Source organism: Budorcas taxicolor, chromosome 1 (genome assembly GCF_023091745.1).
Source record: "Budorcas taxicolor isolate Tak-1 chromosome 1, Takin1.1, whole genome shotgun sequence".
In the NCBI taxonomy this organism is placed as follows: domain Eukaryota; kingdom Metazoa; phylum Chordata; class Mammalia; order Artiodactyla; family Bovidae; genus Budorcas; species Budorcas taxicolor.
This window is the reverse complement of record NC_068910.1, coordinates 128,972,724-128,993,910: the sequence shown is the minus strand read 5'-3', so window position 1 is coordinate 128,993,910 and position 21,187 is coordinate 128,972,724. Positions and strand designations below refer to the sequence as shown.

General features: G+C 43.1%; 2 protein-coding genes across 5 annotated transcripts in view; one reads left to right on the top strand and one right to left on the bottom strand.

Annotated features, from left to right (window-relative positions):
• POPDC2 (popeye domain containing 2) overlaps positions 1-14,432 on the top strand; it is a 30,665-nt gene extending 16,233 nt beyond the window's left edge. For 2 of the 4 annotated variants that reach the window (XM_052649874.1, XM_052649873.1), the window contains exon 4: positions 1,375-1,872. In XM_052649874.1, the coding sequence (XP_052505834.1) occupies positions 1,375-1,460 (86 nt within the window). In that variant the 3' untranslated portion in view covers positions 1,461-1,872. Of the gene's footprint in view, positions 1-1,374; positions 1,873-4,897; positions 5,312-14,381 lie in introns of those variants that run through there. The other 2 variants (XR_008200314.1, XR_008200315.1) reach the window with 2 other exon arrangements.
• TIMMDC1 (translocase of inner mitochondrial membrane domain containing 1) overlaps positions 11,044-21,187 on the bottom strand; it is a 113,192-nt gene continuing 103,048 nt past the window's right edge. Inside the window, exon 8 of the transcript XR_008200316.1 lies at positions 11,044-11,055. The gene's annotated coding sequence lies outside the window, so the exon portion shown is untranslated. The remainder of the gene's footprint in view (positions 11,056-21,187) is intronic.

The following is a 21,187-nucleotide window of genomic DNA, read 5'->3' as shown; positions in this document are numbered from 1 at the left end:
CCTGATAGCTCAGTTGATAAAGAATCTGACTGCAATGCAGGAGACCCCAGTTCGACTCCTGGGTCAGGAAGATCCTCTGGAGAGAGTGGCTCAGCTGGTAAAGAATCTGCCTGCAATGCAAGATACCTGGGTTCGATCCCTGAGTTGGGAAGATCTCCTGGAGAAGGGAAAGGCTACCCACTCCAGTATTCTGCCCTGGAGAATTCCATGTACTGTATAGTCCATGGGGTCACAAAGAGTCAGACATGACTGAGTTTCACTACCCAGTATTGTTCAGAAGTAAGTAAATAGGTAGCTTCTGTTGATGTTATCAGGTTGCTTGAGGAGTAATTGAGATAAAATATACAAAGGCAGTTTGTTAAGCTGTATATTCCTAGTTTAATGTATAATGTATTTTAAAATTCTGTTCTATGTATAGTTATTTGCAAATTCCTCCCCTTCTCTCTCACTCTCACTTCCCTCCCCAATCCCTCCCCCTACTCCTTCTGAGACACATGATTTCCCCTTATTTCCTCCAGTCTGGTTTCCTAAGGGAGGTAATAACCAACAGGATCCCCTGACAACAAAAGGAACAGCTAAAAGTTGGAGGTCCAAAGAAAACACACACTAGCTCCTTGGCCCCTGAATAGCTAAGGGATGGTCAGACCTTCATCTGTTTTATTTGTGCAGAGGAGACAGATCACCATCACACTATATTCAGGCCCCTTCCCTCAGAAGTCTCTATGGTGCTTTGTTAGCTGTCAGTGTTGTTAAATAGCACGTTTCTCCCAGAACCACTGGAAACCCTCCTGGGGCAGAAGACTTGCCCTTGAAGGTAGCCTGGCAGGAGCTGCCTGGGGTCTCCGGGTCTGGGTCTCTGGATGGTAGCTCTGCTTAACCTGGCAAGGATCCATGTTCAAGTAGTTAAGTTAGAGGCAGCAGTTCCCTCCCCACTTAGGACCACAACAGCCTGTATTTGTTTTTCTTCTATTTCTGTTTTACAGGTCTCATTTACCTACTCCTTCCTTTGTAAAAATAAAACACAAGGGTTTTATAAAACTCACTAGTTTTCTATGCAGATTTTAAAACTCATTCCATAGTGTTAGATAGGAAGTGTAGTTCTATAGATTCTTCATAGGAAGCAACCAAAGTTGATCTCTTGGTCTCTTCTCCTATAAAATGAGGGAATTGAACTATATAACTTCAAAACTGACTCACCCTAATATTATAGAAGAAAATGATTCAACGATTCAGCTGCTCCTATTGTGTTAGACATTGCATACAGTTAAAATATTGGAAACTTGTAGAGGAAAAAGAGACCTAAACAGAACCCTCTGAAGTTATGTAAGCTATCCCAAGACACAGTGCTGAAATCCTTCCTCTGTTTTTCCACAGCTTCCAGAACTCCTCCCTGGAGCTACTCTGAAGTTATGTCCAGGGGACAGGCACCCTTGGCTCCAACCCAGACTCCTGAACTGTAAGGGTCAACGGACCATCCTTTACTCTGGCCACGTTAATCCTCACAGGATGGTCACTTGCGTGCACACCCCTCTTCTCACCCACTGGAAGGCTCACAGGCAAGGTTGGAGCAGACACAGAGTATGCCAGCACTGCAACCACACCAAGGCCCCCGAGTGACTTTTAGGAATTTGCCTTCATCAGCCTTCCTTCCAAGAGAAGGCATCCAAAAGTGCCAAAGCACAGATTCTATCCTTTACTAACTGCAGAATTTCAGGCAAGTCACATCGCCTCCCTGAGCATCATCTGTAAAGGAGTGATCATAAAACCCACTTCACAGGGTTGTAAGGATTCCGTGAGTTGATTTCAATAAATCACCTAGGACATGCTGTGACACCTAGTAAGCACTCAATAAATCACTCATTTCCTTTCCTTATGTTGTTTCCTTAACTTTCTGAAAGGATCAATGAAGTTAGCTATCCAAGAAGTTTTCAGTGTTTTTGTCTTGTTTTATTTAAAATATTTTTCTCAGTTAAGGTTCAATTTAGGTAAGTAGAAATTTTAGAATTTAGTTTGCCCTTAATCTTTTACATTCAACTTACAAGTCTTTCCCTTTATTTATGACCCTAATATTAAACAGTAGTTTTTAGAAGTAGTTTTACAAATCTCTTTAATTAAATTTCCTTAAACATTTTAAAGTAGACTTACAAATTTAACATATTCTGTTTTATTTTTTCCCCTAAATACTTACACGCCTATTCTGGTTACCTATTGCTGTGCAACATTCATCCCTAAAGCAGTGAGTTAAAATTGTCACGATAATTTGTTTTGCTCGTAAAAGTGGGGCTTGACTGGGCTCAACTGAGCTGTCCCCACTCAGAGTTTCTTGTGCTGTTACATCGAGACAGTGGCTACAGCCAGGACCTCAAAGGCTTCTTGACCCATGTGTCTGGGGCCCAGGCTGGGAAGACTCAAACAGTTGAGGGCTGGGACAGCTGGGGATCCTCAGGCAATCCTTGCTCTTTCAAAAGTTTGTTTATTTTGTTGCTGTATAATACTCTGTTTTAGGGCTTCCCTGATAGCTCAGTTGGTAAAGAATCTGCCTGCAATGCAGGAGACCCTGGTTCTGTTCCTGGGTCGGGAAGATTTGCTGGAGAAGGGATAGGCTACCCACTCCAGTATTTTGGGGCTTCCCTTGTGGCTCAGCTCGTAAAGAATCTACTTGCTACGCGGGAGACCTAGGTTTGATCCCTGGGTTGGGAAGATCCCCTGGAGAAGGGAAAGGCTACCCACTCCAGTATTCTGGCCTGGAGAAATCCATGGACTATATAGTCCATGGGGTTACAAAGAGTTGGACACGACTGAGCGACTTTCATTTCACTTCACTTCACTCTGTTGTGTGAATATACCACAATGTATTTATCCATTCCACTACTGATGGGTGTTAGGGTAGTTTCTAGCTTGGAGCAATTATGAATAGTGTTACTATGAACATTCTTCACCTTATCTTTCGGTGCACATACATACACATTTGGTGGTATATACTGGAATTACTGAGGCATGTGTTCAACTATAGTAGATACTGCCAAACACTTCCTAGGTGATTGTACCAATTAATATTCCCACTAACAGTTTATGAGCATTCTGGTTGTTTCACATCCTCCCCAATAGTTGGCATTGTCTTTTTTTTTTTTTTTTTCATTTTAGCCACTTGGGTGTATATAGCAGCATATCATTCTGGCTTTAATTTTTATTTTCCTGGTGAATGATTAGGGTGAGTATCTTTTCATGTTTTTCTTAGCCATGCAGATATCCTCTCTTGTGAAGTGTCTACTCCAGTTCTTATCCATTTCTCTCTATGCTTTTTTCATTGACTTTAAGGAATTCTTTAAATATTCAAGTTAAAAGCCCTTTGTTGTTTAGATATTCAAGTGTATTCTCCCAATTATTTTCTCTAAATAATGTCTTTTTATGAAAATAAGTTCTTAATTTCTATGAGTAATTTATCAATCTTCTCCTCCATCATTAATGCTTTCTGTGTCATGTTCAAGAAAACTTTTCCTGCCTTGGATTTATTCTCCTTTGTTACCTTCTAAACGTTTTATTGTTTTACATTTCACAGTTAGGTCTACAAGCAACCTGCATTTGGTTTTTGTGTATGGTATAAAATAAGGATCAAATTTGTTATTGCCTTGTGGATATCCAATAGACAGCAGAATGGATTATCCTATCTATACTAGTGTTCAGTGTCCTCTTTGTCATAAATCAAGTATCCATGTATTTGTAGGTTTCTAACTAGATCTTCTATTCTGTTCCATTAGTCTATTTTTCTACCTGTTGACAATACCATCTGGTTAATTATTGTAGCTTTATGTTTTGATATCTGGTTATTCCCTTTGCATTTCCATATAAATTTTAGAACCAGCTTGTTATTAATAATTTCTACAAAAATATAGCTCTGCTGGAATTTTATTAGAATTACATTCACACTGTGGATTACATTGCTAAAGAGTTAATATCTTTATAGTATTGATTTTTCAATTTATGAGCATAGTTTGCTTCATTAAATTTTTTTTCTTAATAATGTTCTGTAGTTTTCCATACAAATATTCTTGCACAAATTTTGTTACATTTATTTCTAGGTATTTGTTGAATTTGGTGCTATTGTAAATATTATTATTTAATACTTTTACTTTCTTTTATCACTGGTATACAGAAATATAATGGATTTTTGTATCTTCAACCTCCATCCAGAGATCCTGATGAATCCATTTATCAATTCTAATTACTAATCCATGCAGTCTTCCAGATTTTCCATAGATACATTAGCGTCATTTGTAAATAATGACAGTTTTATTTCTTCCTTCTCGACCTATACTTTCTTCCTCCACCCTCCTCCCACTCTTCCTCCTCTTTCTTTTGGTACCTTGCTGCACTGGGTAGGACCTCAAGTGCAGGGATGAGCAGCAAGGATGATGAGGACATTCTTCTCTCATACCTGACCGTAAGGAAAATACTTTCAGTATTTCACCATTAAGTATGACACATGCTATTAGGTTTTTATAGTATCCTGTCAGATTAAAGAAGTTCCAGTCTTAATTTTTAAAATCATGAATGAGTATGGAATTTTATCAAATGATTTTTCTGCATTAGTCAAGTTTATTTTTCTCTCTTTTGTTAACAAACTCCAGATAAGTAAATGCTAAAACAAACTTGCATCCCTGGAACAAATCCAACTTTATTATGATATATTTTCCTCTTTATGTATATAGAGCTTGGTTTATAAATCCTTTGTTTAGGAGTTTTGCATCTATGTACCTTGTCAGCTTTTAATATCAAGGTTATGCTGACTCTCTGAAAGGAGTTGGGAAACATATGCTGACTCTCTTTCGCCTTGTCCTTTTAAAGAGATCTTTTCACCGAAACCAGTTTTGTAACTCTCTGTTCTCTCCCTATTCAGTTGCCCAGGCCCCAAACCTTGGAGTCTTTCCATCGGCTTTGTTAGATTTTTTTCGCTGTGCCACACAACCTGCAGGACCTTCGTTCCCCGACCAGAGACTGAATCCTGGCCCCTGGCAGTGAGTGCCTGGAGTCCGAACTACTGGGTTGCCAGGGAATTCGCCTGTCTTGTTGGTTCTTTCTTCACAATAGATCCCCGGTTCAACTCACCATGTCCTCTGCTACCGTGAAATTCAAGCTACCATTATTTCATGGCTAGATTTATAACTGGCTCCTGATTTCTGTCTGTCCTCCTTATAATCAGTTCTATGCAAAGTGATCATATCAACGTATGTATGATGTCTTCACTCTCTTGCTAGAAATTTCAAATGACTTTCTATTATAAATGACTACCAGAATAAAATCTAAACTTTTTACCATGTGTTATTAGTCAGAATCAGTCTATTATGACTTAATATCATACAGATTTATTGCTCTTCAAGTCTACTGAGAATCTGTATGACTCATCAGGGCAACTGTCTTCATATTGCAATTCAGTGATTCAGCCTACTTAGACCTGGCTCTGTCCACTGAATAAAGAAGTGGCTTGATGTTCCTGCACTGGCTCTTTGATGCTTTGGCCCCAAAATGACACTAGTCCCTCTGCCCTCAGTCCATTGACTAGAGCTAGTCACATGGACCTACTTAATTAACTCTGTGCTTTGCTGATTAAAGGAACTGTGAAATATGGGAAAGCAAAAGAAATACCTGAAGAATGCTACTCTTTTAGCCATTTATGACCCACGAGGCCCCACCTGCCTGCCTGCCTCTCCAGCCATGCTTTGTTCCTCTCTCTTTCTCACTCATGTTTCAGCCACAGTACACTTTTGGGTGCTCCTCATGCACACCCAGCTCCTTTCTACATGAGGATCTGTGCAGTTTTTCTTTCTCTCTGCAATGCTTTCAATCATAGTTTCTCCTGGCTACTACTTCTGGTCATCCAGTTCTCAGCCCAATGTCACCATCCCAGCTAAGACACCTGCCTCACCTCACCATAACCTTCTGTCCTCTTGCCTTCTTGTCATCTTCAGAGCCCTATTTCCTCTTTCCTCACCTTTTAGGATTCCAATTATGTGCTTTGTAGAACATTTCAATGTGTTCTATAGAGCTCTTCTGTTCTTTTCTCATTTTTTTTCCCTAAAATTATGCTGTGCATTTATTTTCTTTCTTGTTGGAGTTCTGTCTCTTCCATGTACATTTCACAATAGAAGCCTCTTGTCAGTCTTATAAATCCAACCGCTCTCTTGCCAATCCTTGAGGGCTGTTGTAGGCAGTGAATGAAGCAATAAATGAACAACAGAAAGGCTCATTGTACACTGTAAATTGAGACTAAAAAATGTCACCTGGAGGGTAGGGCACCCCCCTGCAAGCTGGGGGCCTGCCCAGGTAGGGCTGTAGTTACGCACATGTGGTACATAACAGAGGTTCCTCAGGATGGAGACCTCTTTTTTAAAGAAAGACTGTGACTGTGCTGGGTCTCCATCGCTTCTGCAGGGCTTTCTCTAACTGTGGCAAGTGGAGGCTCCTCTTCTTTCCTATGTGCAGACTCCTCATTGCGGCGGCTTCTCTTGTTGCGGAGCACAGGCTCTAAGCGCACAGGCTTCAGGAACTGTGGTGCACGGACTGGTGGCGTGCGCAGTCTTCCCAGACCAGGGATTGAACCCACGTCTCTTGCACTGGCAGGCAGGTTCTTATCCACTGTGCTACCAGGGAAGTCCTGGGGACCTCTTTTAATGTGTGTTTGTTTTTAAAAGGATCAGACTTTGATGTCATAGAAGTTGTGTTTTTATTTTTTAATGTCATATGTAATGGCAAAAGACATTTGGATTCCAATAAGGGTTATAGATAAATTTATAGATTGAAAAAATTAACCAAAATAGTATCTTTATCTGTTTGAAACAGTGTTGCATACATGTATGCACAAAGCATTGTATTTATTCAGTCTCCATAAAATTGTTCACATGATATGGATTTGTGAACATTTTACAATAAGCCCATGCTAGAGATCCACACATGTATAAAAAAAAAATCTCTGGATTATAACTTCATATACTCGGGAATAAAGCCTGACATATACTCAGACTTGCTCTAAGGAGAGGAAAGTAAGTATTCTTTTATCCCATTAACACTTACTAAATATCCACTGCTATCAAACACTATTCTTGATACCACCTGCTTTGCTGGATGAATCACTTCATGGTCTCTGCCCTGAAGGAGCTCCAGATCTAGAAAAGAAGATACATGAGCTTTAGGCACCTCCCCCATCCCTACCGTAGCCTTACTAAGTCAAGCTCCCTGAGCCTGACTCCTTTGAGGATTAATCTTCCCAGATTTCTCAGTCCCTTGTATAAATAGGCTTCCTGTGACGCATACTAGTTTAAGGTGAAGCTAGAGCCCTGATACATATACTAATAAACACTATGCCAGTCCTTTGTGGAAAGCCTTAACATGAATGGTTGAAACCACAAGAGCTATAACAGTTCAGCAGGTGTCACTTCCCATTTCTGGGATTGGGAAGGGTTCACAGCAAAGTTGATTTTAAGCTGTGTCTTAAAAGCTAGAGAAAGGAAGGCAAAACAGAAGCAATTCAGGTAAAAAAATGCATGTAAGTCAAAGTCTGTGGGCTGAATGTACAAGAAAGGCATGCTTGCAGAAGAGAAGCAATAGCGCTCAGTGACCGGCTGTGGAATCCGAACTCCACAAGGCAGTGCGACGTGGACCTGGAAATGGTATTTTCAAAGCAGCATGGAGGGAGATTGTGTTCAGTGCGCCCCATGGGGTCTGGCAGAGTGTAGCTGTTTCTCAAATATTCATGTTCTGAGGGACTTGAGGAAACAAAGCCAGGAGAATAGTCAAGGTCACTGAAATGGTCACTGGGTTGTGAGGTACTGTTAGCAAATGCATGTCTGTGTGCTTGATACACAGCAAGACCAAACAATTTAAAAAAATATTGGAGTTTGGAGTAGAGAAAGGTTTATTGAAGGGCCGTACAAGGAGACGACGAGTGGCTCATGCTTTAAAACCCCTAAACTCCCAGAAAGCTTTCAGCAAAGCCCTTTTCTAGGAAAGGTGAGGGAGGGATGTGGTTAGTTGTTGCAAACTTCTTGGTGTCTGATCATTTGTTCTTGAGGTCAGGTCACAGTCAGATAATGATGTTTCTATAAATCTCCACCAAACAAACATTACTTTCTGTTTTGACTAGAAAAAACAAAATCCCAAGGTTCAGCTTTTACCCTCTGAGGTCCAGGCCCTGGCTAAAAGTAGCAGGTCTCTGCGGGGCTAGTTACCCTGCTGGGAGCATTGGTCCAGCACCCAGTCTGGGTCCTCATTCCTGTGCCCAGGCCTGGCTGATGAGGCAGATCTCAGCTGGCAGCACCCTTAGGGCCAGGTCCCAGACCCTGCGCAGCCATCATCACTGAGGAAACAAGGTACCCAGGACCCAGCCAGTCCTCAGGCTTTCATTTAAACTGGAGAGAATTACTTGCATAGGATCACTAGGAATATATATTATAGCAAATACCAATCAGGTTAATTCCTAGCTCACAACAATTGCCCTTCTTTGAGAAGGGGCACCACAGACATGGAGCTGAAGTAATGATGTGCAGTGTCCTTGCAACTTAACCCTGGCCTCTGGCCACCTCCTAGGGGTAGACAGCTGATCTCAGCTATACCAGTTTTTGAAACTTAGAGACTGAAGTTGGTTGAAGCTGTTACCTTAACAGCAGTATCCATATACTCCAGGTGCTGAGGCCTCCATGGACTGTGACCCACGGAGACTGTCGTCACCATTAGGTAACGGAGCTGGGTCTGGGCCTGGCCAGTGGGCAACTATGGCGAGGGATCTGGAGCTCTGTAGAACACAGACCTCAGCCTGTTCCTGGGTCCCCCAGCTAAACCCACCCACCTAAGGCCTGGAGGGCCGCAGAGAAAAGGCTGAGATCTGCCTCCCACCACACTCTCTGCAGGGAGAGAACCACTGCAAGGCTAACTTGGTGGAGTGGGACCCCTAACTGTGGCACTAAGGGTCTCCCAATAATAGTCTCGAGCTAATTGCTGCACACCTGCTCCGACCCTATTACAGTACCAGGGGCCAGAGAATGTGATGGCCGTGGGAAGAGACACCTGGGAGAGACCTGGGGAGAACTTCCTGGGAGGGGAGTCGAGTCCACCTTAGAGATTCTAGGTCTTCTTCCCTGAATATTCTGAACACTCTGGTTTCCTGTAGATGCCCTCACAAATCCTGATGACTGAAGAAATGTGAGTAATGCCCTGAGCAGTTTCATTTCTAATTGCCATTGAATTTATACACTTACACGTGTCTTCTACTCAGAAATTTCCCTGGAGATCATGGGATTTTATTTCACTTTTGGTTCACTTCTCTGACGTGAGCCTTCCCACGAGCCCTCCTCTGCACAGCACATGATTGCCGCTGTTAACGGACAGATGCTCAATGGCCTGGAATTGCCCTCTGTCAGCCCTGAATCCTATGCGTCCCACAAGGCTGGTGCAAACATCCCCTCCCTGCCCACTCTCGCACCATTTCCCTTCAGCTCTGTCAGTATCAGTCCCCACAGGACTTGAAGATCCTGTGGGCTTGCCTTGTTCAGCCCTCCTCTCCCCCTAGGCTTCCTCTGGAGGCACCAAAGGGCCATGCAGACCCTGACCCATGGCCATGGTCTCACGGGGCACTGGTGTTTAAGTGGCACCGACTGGAGCTTTGTTAAGTTCAGCTGCTACTCATTTCAGCTGGGGTCAGATAAAACTCTTGGGATTTTAGCACTTCGAGTTCTGCTTTCCAGTTTCCTTTTGCTTCTGTCCACTGTTCAAGCCAGAACACTTTCTCTTTGACTCGTGTGTGGCTGAGGAACGAGGTCCTTTCTGTTTGGTGTCTTGGGGCTCAGGCCCCCATCTCCTGCCCTGGACAGCTTGGTCTTCATCCTCCTCCCTGAAGTGTCTGAGAGGAAGACATTGGCGGCGACTCCGTTCTCCAGTTTGGTTTCTTCTCTTCCTTGTTTCTTGTAACTGTTACCGAGCACAAGGTCTGGGTGCCTGCTGCACAGTGAGGCCAAATATACCAAAATGCAAGAATTTGGAGCAAATAAAGGTTTATTGCAGGGCCCCGCGAGGAGATGGATGGCTTATATCTTAAAAACCCCAAACTCCCCCAAAGCCTTCAGCAAAGCCCTTTCTCTAGGAAAGGAGAGGGAGGGGCATGGTTAGTTGTAGACTTCTTTGTGTCTTTGTACCCTGGGTCAGGAAGACGCCCTGGAGAAGGAAATGGCAACCCACTCCAGTACTCTTGCCTGGAAAATCCCACGGATGGAGGAGCCTGACGGGCTGCAGTCCATGGGGTCGCAGAGAGTTGGACATGACTGAGCGACTTCACTTTCACTTTTCACTCTCTTTGTGTCTGATCCTTTATTCTGGAGATCAGTCACGGTCAGATAACCATGTTTTTGTAAAACTCCACCAAACAAACAGTCCGTTCTGCCAAGGAAGGGCAAGGTCCCAAGACTCAAAGTTCATCTTCCAAGGTCTAGGCCCTGGCTAAGAGAAGGTGGCGGGGTGGGGCGTCCCTGCGCTGGCCGGTTACCCTGCCCAGGAGCATTAGTCCAGCACCCAGTTGGGTCCTACTGCCAGTGCTGAAGAAGCAGATCTCAGCTGGTGGCTCCCTCAGGGCCAGGTCCCCAGACCCTGCCCAGCCATCATTGCTGAGGCAGCCAGGCGTCCAGAACCCGAATAGCCCTCAGCCTCCTCAGGCCGCCCAAATAGCAGTTAGGGGGTCAGATCCCGCAGACTGCAGCCCATGCAGATGGCCGCTGCTATTAGATCCCAGAGGCGGGAATAGGGGCGAGGTTCACTACTACCTCAAGGCCTGGGACCAGCCAGTGTGTGCGGCCTGTGGACACAGGCCTCTAGAGCCCCGCAGGACACAGCTCTAAGCCTGTTCCACGGACCCCTCAGCTCACCTGATGGCCTAAGGCCGGGTGAGCTAGAGGGCCCCGGGGAGGACAGGACCCACCTCTTACCTCACTTTGCTTTGGACAACCACCACCCCTCTGACCACTGGCAGAGCAGTGCTACTAACGGTTGCTCGCTCTGGGGAGGGATCTACTGTGACTCCGACCAATGGCCAAGTGGCCATTGCTCACTGACAGTTGCCGGTTGGGGGTGCATTCTACTGCCGGCGCCGACCAATGGCTAAGCGTGACCACTAATCACTGCTCGAATCTTCTGGCTTAATGGTCTCACAGCAACCGTTGCCTGGTAACAGGTTGCTGGGTAAGGCCGGCTGCAACAGCTGCGCGCTAGGGGCTGTGCACTGCCCCACTGTATTAGGTAACTTGATTCCTCAATATTCTCGGCTCCCCTTCTGTTTCGTTTCCCTCCTTCCTAAATGATTTCAACGTCTGTTTCCTTAGTCACAAACATAAACATTAAAAAAAAAAAAAGCACCCTGTTTATACTGTTATTTTATCTAACCTAGTAAACTCCACTTTAATGCAACTAAATATGGATATATATTTGAGAAGGCCTTCATTTTGTGGGTGTGTGAGCATGTGATTCCAGCTTCCAGCCTGGGATCCTCAGGGCAAGCTAAAGAAGCACCCCTAGCAGAGTCTCAGACATCAGAGCTGCCAAGGGATGGTTTAGCCCTGGAAACCCTGAGATCCAGTGAGGAATTATGGAAAGTGAAAGTGAGGTCGTGTCCGACTCTTTGTGACCCCATGGACTGTAGCCTGTCAGGCTCCTTCGTCCATGGGATTTTCCAGGCAAGAGTACTGGAGTGGGTTGCCATTTCCTGCTCCAGGGGATCTTCCCGACCCAGGAATCGAACCCGGGTTTTCCGCATTGCAGGCAGACACTTTACCGTGGGAGCCATCAGGGAGCTGCCAAGGGATGGTGTAGCCCTGGAAACCCTGAGATCCAGTGAGGAATTATGGAAACCCTAGCCCTTTTCTTTCAGTGGTCAGAGTTCACCATCCCACTTCCACTATGTCTAATGCATGCTTCTTTGTTTGCAGTGATCACACTTATTTGTTTGTTTAGAGCAATGATTACTTGTTTAGATCAATGATTCCCAAATCTGACTGCATATTAAAATAAACTGAGAAGTTTTTAAAAAAACACCAATGCCATAGACAAAACAAGACAGCCCCAAGAGTTGTTAATTGTTGAAGCTGGATAGCAGGTATATGGACATTCATTACTGTATATTTCTAATTTTATATGTGTTTGAAATGTCCCATAACAAAAATGTTTGAAATATAAATATATAAAACAATATAAAACTGGGCCTATAGCAATCCAGTTACAACTGAATTTTGAGAGCCTCTGGGCTTAGAATCTGTAGTTCTAAATGCTTCCCAGGGGTTCTGAGGGTTGAGATGGGGCCATGGGGGACATGAAGAGGATTGAAGGGATTATAGTAGCTGCCTCTGGATTGTGAGCTTAGGTGAAATGTCAGATGACTTCCCCTAAAGTATTTATTCCTGATTTAGATAATTGATCCAACATCCCTAGAATGGTGACTAAAGGTAACTCATGCATCACACTGTTTAGCTCAAGTATTTTTGTAAACTATTGTTATTTGTTTATTTTTCCTTTTGGCTGTTGTGGGCCTTCATTGCTGCACGTGCTTTTCTCTAGCTGTGGCGAGTGGGGACAGCTCCCTAGCTGTGGTGTCCGGGTTTCACATTGCAGTGGCTTCTCTTGCTGGGGAAAGTGGGCTTTAGGGCCCGTGGGCTTCAGCAGCTGCACTCATGGGCTCTAGAGCACAGGCCCAATAGTTGTGGTGCGTGGGCTTAGCTGCTCCGCAGTACATTGGATCCTTCCAGATCAGGATTGAACTCGTGTCTCCTACAATGGTAGGAGGATTCTTTACCACTGAGCCACCAGGGAAGCCCTAGCTGAAGTATTTTAAAGTAAATTATAGACCACCAACACTGGCCCGCGATGGCTCACTTAGGAGCTAACGAGTGAGTTTCTGAAGAGAATAGTCCTTTCCATTTTATCTGTATTTGCATTCTCAGCATCTAGCACATGGCCAGACATTTTGTCATTATAAGTAAATGTTTGTTAATTTTTTTAAGAAGATGAGAATGACATAAGTAGACATTGGGTTAAGACACACTGTTAACTTCATGTAGGGTTAAGAATATGAAGCTCTGCGGCTGGATTGCCTGGGTTCAGATTTCAGCTCTGCCATTTAACCTCGTCATTCACTGTCTAGTAACTTTACTGCTTGGCCCCTTACCTTGCTGCTATGTTAAATAGGAAAAAAAAAAGAACCTATCTCATATGTTTGTTGTAAGAGTTTAAGTATATATACTTAAACATGCCTGGGACATAGTAAGCATTCAGTTATGTTGTAGTTCTTGTTAAGAAGAAGATTGCCCTCAGAATGGTGCCTGGTACATGGTACACCACTGGCTTATAGTAAACGTTTGCTGAATGAGTGAATATTCTGGTTTTGTGATAATTTGTCTCCAGTTTTACCCATTTCACTGTAGTCTCCAGTTACGAAATACAGCAGAGGGTAACTTCTGAATTGAAGGTTGGGTTGAAAGTCAAAGGAAGTAATCCTGAGGTTGTGTAGATTCAGTTTCAAGCCCAACCAGGAGGGCTGAGTGAACACTGTGGGAGTTTTAAAGCTGAGAGGCCTGGTGATTGCAAGAGAGAAGGGATGTTTCTAGTTAAGTCAGTCTGACCCCAGTGCCTTGAAGAGGGGTACCCCTATATGAGGCTGCTCTTCATAGGGTATTTACCTAGATTTCTTCCCACCTCTCCACCTTCCAGCTCTGTCTAAACTAAGAATCTGTACTGACTTAGGCCTGGATAGATGTTAGAGATCCACACTTCAAGGCAGCAGCAAGGATTTACTTCCAGATAAACACTGTCCCTTGTTTATCTTCAAAATGTTATTAAAGCTCACACTCACACGTAATGAAGAGCCATTTAAATTTATCAAAACCCAGTAGAAGTGCCCAAGTTTGGAAGTACAGTATAAATGGGGGAATTGCTATGCTTTCCTCTAGTGGCTAACAGCTTTGGGAAATTCCCTTAATCTTTTTGGTTTCCTCCTCTGACACTCTGTAGCTTGATGACTAACGTGAAAGGTTATTTAAAGAACATAATAATAATAAGTATAGTGAATCAACTCATCAGGGGCTAAGGATTTCTTTTGCTAAAGAATAAGAAAGAAATCAAGGAAAAGAGATAAGAATTTAGCCACAAAGTTCCAGAAGTCTAGGTTAAGAAGTTAAGTGAAAGTGACAAGTGAAGTCGCTCAGTGTGTCCGACTCTTTGCGACCCCATGGACAGTAGCCTACCAGGCTCCTCCCTCCATGGGATTCTCCAGGCAAGAGTACTGGAGTGGGTTGCCATTTCCTTCTCCAGGGGATCTTCCCGACCCAGGGATTGAACCGGGGTCTCCCGCATTCCAGGCAGACGCTTTAACCTCTGAGCCGCCAGGGAAGCCATGAAGCCCTTATTCTAAGGACATCAGTGAAAATTATGGAGCAGGAAACTGGTAAGTTTAAAAAGAGTTTGTAGAAGGGTTATTGGCCCAGGTAAATAGAATGGACTAGAGGGGAAAGAAGCTGGGGGAAGAGAGACTAGTTTGAGTTTGGTGTCAGATCCAGGGTCTTACCACATAACTGAGGGAACGGACAGGAGGGGACAGGTAACAGACAATTTTTTAAGAAACAGACTTTTTTTTTAAATTTTAGCAAGCACTATGATGTTCTGAGTCAAAGATGACTCAGGCCTCAAGCCTGGAGATTGGATGATGGTGGTGGCTCTTACACTAAGGAGAGGAAGAATAACTTTGGGGGAGATGTTGATTTAATTTTGCATGAGTTGAGTTTGGGTTGCTGTCAAGATACTGAATGGCCACAAAAATTAAACAGTGTGGTTTCATAAAAAAGAGGGTAAATACTGAGGATCAGGGAGGATTTCAAGGCCTTCAAATGGGCATGGAAAGACTCAGGTACAGCAATGCTCCCATCACCTCTAAACTCTCCTCTAGAAGGAGGAAGCCATCTCTTCTGGAGAAGAGGCAGGACTGAGATGATCACCACTGGGCTTGGGTGTGCTCAAAAGTGAGGTCAGAGGTGTGTTTAAGGCTAGGGAAAGCAGTACGTCACTTTCAGAATGTCACTTAGAAACACTCAACAAGGAGATCAAGGACTGGATGAGAATGCAGCAATTTGGAAAGAGTTGTATTTATATGTGTCCTTTATGCACAACCAGAGCTTCCCTCTGCAGAGATTTTAAAGGGTTAAAGTGTAACAATGGCAGGTGAAATTCTGAAACAAGTTGAATAAATGAAGGCCATTCCCAAAACTTATGAAAAGACACCAACCTTTCTGTGCCTTATCCTCTCTCTTTGCCTTTGTCTATATCCTTAGAGCATTATCTTTAATTAAAAGAGCTTTTATTGCATGCTTATTATGTGGAAGACACAGAGAAAGAGAAAACATAGCCTGATCAACATGGAATAAGCTATTCACCACCACTGCAAGGCTGCACAGATACCAACTGCAATGACCTGTGAGTGGCCGGGCTTCCCAGAGGAGAGAGCTGGAAGTGGACCCAGAATGACGGGCAGAGTCTGAATGGAGGTAGCACCAGCTGCAAAGGCTTGGAGAAGGCATTGTCCACAGTATCTTTTAGGGGACACTGGCTTAAGCACACTCGGGGGAATGGCAAGTAATTTTAGATAGATAGAATGGGGCCAGACTGAGGAGATCTTTGTTTAGAGACGTTGGTTAAGACATCTAAGTGCTAGAAACCAACTGAGCAAGTTTTTATGTACAACTGTATAATGTGGTGGTTAGAGCCCAGATGACAGATGGCTTGGTGTGAATCCCGAACCTAGTTGTCCAACCACGGGCAAGCTGTTTAATTTTCCTGTCCCTCGGTTTTCTTATATGTAAAATGAAGTAATATATACAATTGTCGGGAGGATTATATAAGATAATTTATATAAAGGGACTAGAATGCTAAATGCTTAGGAAGTTTTTTTTTTACTTTCTCTTTCATAACTTTTAATATTAATTGAATTTGGGGACTTCCCTGATGGTCCAGTGACTAAGATTCCATGTTCCCAATGCACAGAGCTTGGTCAGAGAAGTAGATCCCGCTTGCTGTATTGAAGATCAAAGATCCCACGTACCTAAGACCTGCTGCTGCTGCTGCTGCTGTTGCTGCTAAGTCGCTTCAGTCGTGTCCGACTCTGTGCGACCCCATGGGCAGCAGCCCACCAGGCTGCTCTGTCCATGGGATTCTCTAGGCAAGAACACTGGAGTGGGGTGCCATTTCCTTCTCCCTAGCACAGCCAAATAAATATTTTTTAAAATTAGTTGAATTTTATAACCATAAAAACAATAGCCTTTATTTTTAAAATTTCATCACAGCTCACCTATAGGAAATTTCACTGCTCTGAGGACTACTGTGTCTAAATGAATGTCATTTTTAAAAGGTAATAAAATTTCAGGCCCTATTCTTCTGAAGGAAAGAGCATTATTCCAATTTCACAGATGGCCAACTAGTTGTCCAACTTGGAAAGTGTTGAATACTACATGGTAACTCCAGAGGAGAAATTTGGTGATTTGGGTTACTGATCTTAGGTGAAGCAATTACTTGAATAAGTAGTTGCAAAGAAACTATTTCTTTCAACCATTGTCAGAATGTATGTGAATTGATATGACATTTTTGGAAAGTAATCCAGCACTACTAAACTTTTGCTATATCTGTTGACCCAGCTATTCTCACCAAAGAAATATATCATATAGAAATAAATTTACAAAAATACTTATTGCAGCATCATTTATAATTGAAGAAAACTGGAAACAACCTTAATATTCATCTCAAGAGAGTGGCTGGCTAAATTATGGGACGACCATGCTCTGGAATATATATATCCAGGGAATAAATTAAGTCTAGGTATGGCCCAGGAGGAATATTCATGATATATTGTGAATAATGAAGGAAAACTACAGAATGATGTGTGTGCTATGATTTCATCTTTGTTAAAAAAACAAAGAAACAAAAAAAATCTAACAATCGTGTGTGTATGTATTTGTATTGATGTGGGAAGATGTATAGGACACACATCAAGTTATTGACACTCATTACCTTGGGGTCATGGAAACCATAAAGTGTGTCTATAATCTGACTTGTCAAAATGAACATATATATATTGCTTTGGGGTGAACATAAAAGGAAGACCAAGGTTGAAAAGAAATCACTCAACTGCTTTAAATCAACCACAGTATTCAGATCTTGAGTTATAATCTTGCTTTTGAAAGACTTCGCTGGGTAACTGGGGTCTTTATTCAGTAATCACTAGATAATCCCAAAGAGAAGGTTAGAAGATGGTGGGTACGTATATTCTCTCCAGTAATCAGAAAGCAGAGACTCTTAAAATTAGAGATCAGGAAGTTTGATGCTGATTCCCAGCAAAGAATAATTCACTAAAAAGTTTGCTGGCATGTATTTAGATAATAAAGTAGCAATTATTAGGAGCCTGCATTTCCATGAATTAAGTCATGCTAAAGTTAAATTAATCATATTTTAATCAGGATATTGTTGTACATATAAAGAACTGAAACTTTTATCATAATATGTAAGTACCAAGGTAAACATGAGTTAGAAATATATGCAAAAGTCCAGAGTATTGATTGACCTTAATTATATTTGATTAAGATCAATCAATCTGTTGATTTCAATTTGTTATCTCTGCTTCCCTGGTGGTTCATTTGGTAAAGGATCTGCCTGCAATGCAGGAGACCCGAGTTTGATCCCTGGGTTGGGAAGATCTTCTGGAGAAAGGAATGGCAACCCACTCCAGTATTCTTGCCTGGAGAATCCCATGGACAGGTGAGCCTGCGGAGCTAGTCCATGGGGTTGCAAAGAATCAGAGACAGCTGAGCAACTAACCCAGAAGTAGGTCTCTACCTTTGGCCTCCTTTCAAGTTCTTAGCTATAGATATAGAAAAGAAGTCTACAAAAAATGTCATATATATCTACATATAGATATAAATGACATAAAGCTTAGAGGGAGTGCTAAGTATTCTTTAAGATAAGATTAGGATGTGAAAATTTTCTGATGGGTTGGAGAGACTACAATAATAATATGTGAAGGAACTGCATTACATGGAAAGTTCATTCAGGTTCAAAAAATTAACTCCACAAAAAAGCAAGCAGTCTGGATCAATACAGATTTTTAAACTCTGAAGACCTGTAGGTAACCCTAAAGCAACTCTTGGGTGATGCAATGGAGGATGAACAAAGAACAAATGAACCATGTGCCTCTGGTGTACTGTGGGGGGGGGGGGGAAGCCTAGTAAATGGAGCCCACTCTGGGGACTGCAGTACAAACTGAACATACTCAGAATAGTGGCCAGAGAAAAGAAGCCTCCAGAATTAATGTTTTTAGTGTCACATAAGTATAGGGGCCGATTCCTGAATTAAAGAGACATCACTTTGCCTATAAAGGTCTGTATAGTCAAAGTTATGGTTTTTCCAGTGGTCAAGTATGGATGTGAGAGTTGTACCATAAAGAAGGCTGAGTGCTGAGAATTGATGCTTTTGAACTGTGGTGTTGGAGAAGATGCTTGAGAGTCCCTTGGACTGCAAGGAGATCCAACCAGTCCATTCTGAAGGAGATCAGCCCTGGGATTTCTTTGGAAGGACTGATGCTAAAGCTGAAACGCCAGTACTTTGGGCATTTGATTCGAAGAGCCGATTCATTGGACAAGACCCCCGATTCTGGGAAAGATTCAAGGCAAAAGGAGAAGGGGGCAAAAGAGGATAAGATGGTTAGATAGCATCACTGACTCAATGGACATGAATTTGAGCAAACTCTGGGAGACAGTGAAGGACAGGGAAGCCTGGCATGCTGTAGTTCATGGTGTCACAGAGTCGGATCCAACTTAGCAACTGAACAACAACAGTCTCTGTTCATGAAACCCTGTCTCAGCGGGAGTTGGGAGTGACATGGGTGTGAATGAGAGACCCACACTCCACCTTTGCCCTGCCATCAAGCGATTTGTTACCGCTGCCCTTTTCTTAACTCCACACACATCCTACATATGTAAAGCCAGGTTTCCTGGAGCATAGGCAGTGTAACTTAAGGTAGCGCATAGACCCAGCATTAAATAACATCAGATCTCATGGTGAATTTGCCAGTCATGCTCTAAATTTCTTTCAGTACACTGACTGTATACACAGAAGAAAGTCTCTGTTTGGTGTTGATAAGTTTTTGACATTTCTCTCACACGTGCTGATTTTTTCTTTTTAATAAGAATCAAGCAGGCCTGGGGCATAGAGCCTTCAGCAAGCCACAGGAGCTAGTTGGAGTTTTTAAACACTGTTATGTTCTTGTATTTATTTTTATAAGGGAAACTGGCTTTCCATGTATGGTAATGATCTAGTTGCTAATGGGGAGCAAAATAAAATGTGAGAGTCTAACAGTGCTTTAAAGTAAGAGAACAGGAAATACGGCCTCATTCAGTTCAGGGTAGGTCTGTCTCTAGGGAAGTTTTTTTTTTCCCCCTCCCTAAAACCTTATTTAATACACATGCAAAAAAGGATAGTCTTGTAAAACCTTTTTAAAATTAGAAATTAAGTTCCCTGTGATCACTTCTGGCCTTTACATTTCTAGGTTCAGCACAGGGCATTTCGGACAGTCCCTAAATTCAGCTTTCCATTCAGCCACACTGGCATTCGCTCTGCTTTCTGCCTCCACCCTTTCCTCTAGGGAAGTTCTTGCTGGGAACCTGGGTGGAGTGAAAAAAGGGAAGGATAAAAGGAAAGAAGGGTTTGGGTTTTGAGGGGAAAAAAAACCTCTTAAGTCCATATATTGAAGAAGATTTTTCAAGTATTTTGTTCTACTGACTGGGGTGGACAGTGCCGAAAACAAAGTGTGTCTGTGAACATTCATACTGTATCACCTGGCCTTTGGACAAGGGCTGAAGCTCTCTCTCCTGACGACCTAGGTGAATTAGCCCGGATGCAGCTGCAGCCTGTTGCTTGCATCATTTGCCCAGCCTCTGTTGTGGAGAGTGAATTGGCAAGTCAGCAGTTTGCTTTCAAAGCCCATTTATTTAGGTGGTTTTTTTTTTTTTTGGTCTCAAACACTATATGTACACCCACATTCTTAGCAGCATTATTCACAATAGCTAAAAGGTGGAAGCAATCCAAGTGTCCGCTGATGGATGAAACAATAAACAAAATGTGGTTTGTACACACAATAAAATATTATTCACCCTTGAGAAGGAAATTCTGACACATACTGCAATATGGATGAACCATGGAAACATTATAGGTAAAACAGGCCAGATACAAAAGTATGAATATTGTATGATTGCATCAGGTATTCTAGAAGAGTAGAATTCATAGAGACAAACATTAGAATGGTGGTTACCAGCATTTGAGGGGAGTGGCAAATGGGGAGTTACTGGTTAATGGGGACAAAGTTTCAGTCCTAGATGATGAAAAATTTCTGGAGATGGATAGTGGTAATGGCTGCACAACAATGTGGATGTGCTTAATACTACTTAAATCTTACACTTAAAAATGGTCAAAGTTATTACTAGGACTTTAGCCAAACCTGGGTGGCTCAGTGGTAAGAATCCGCCTGCCAGTGCAGGAGCCGCAGGAGGTGCAGTTCCGATCCCTGAGCTGGGAAGATCCCCTGCCCCTCCCGCTCCGGTATTCTTGCCTGGAGAATCCCATGGACAAAGGAGCCTGGAGGGCTACAGTCCAGGGGGTCTCAAAGAGTTGGACACGACTGGAGCGACTGAGCACAATAGAACACAGGCAAAACCATTCAGTACAGAGGAATGCAGGAGTACCTGGCTATGGAGAAGGCAATGACGGTGTGCGCCATGCCTCTCTATTCCCACAGCCATCCCAGCCATTCCCACCTTCTCTGCTCGGTTGTATACCCCGGGGCCACATCAACGCGCTCTTGCCTTCCAGCTTCTGGCTGGAGTCACACAGTGGGAGCACCAACAGAACGAGGGAAGAAAGAAGACTGAGGATGGAGAATCTGTTTACCTGGTTCCCTCTCTGCAGGACTGCTGCCCCCTCACTGTCCCTTGACCAGAGGTCCTTCAGATCTCTCTGTCTCCAGACTCTGGTGCTTCCTCCTCTGGCCTCTTCAGACATAGAACACAGCAGCTCCCACTGCCCCCAGCCCCAGGGAACTTACGCTGTCCCTTGTGATTTCCTCACTTCCTGC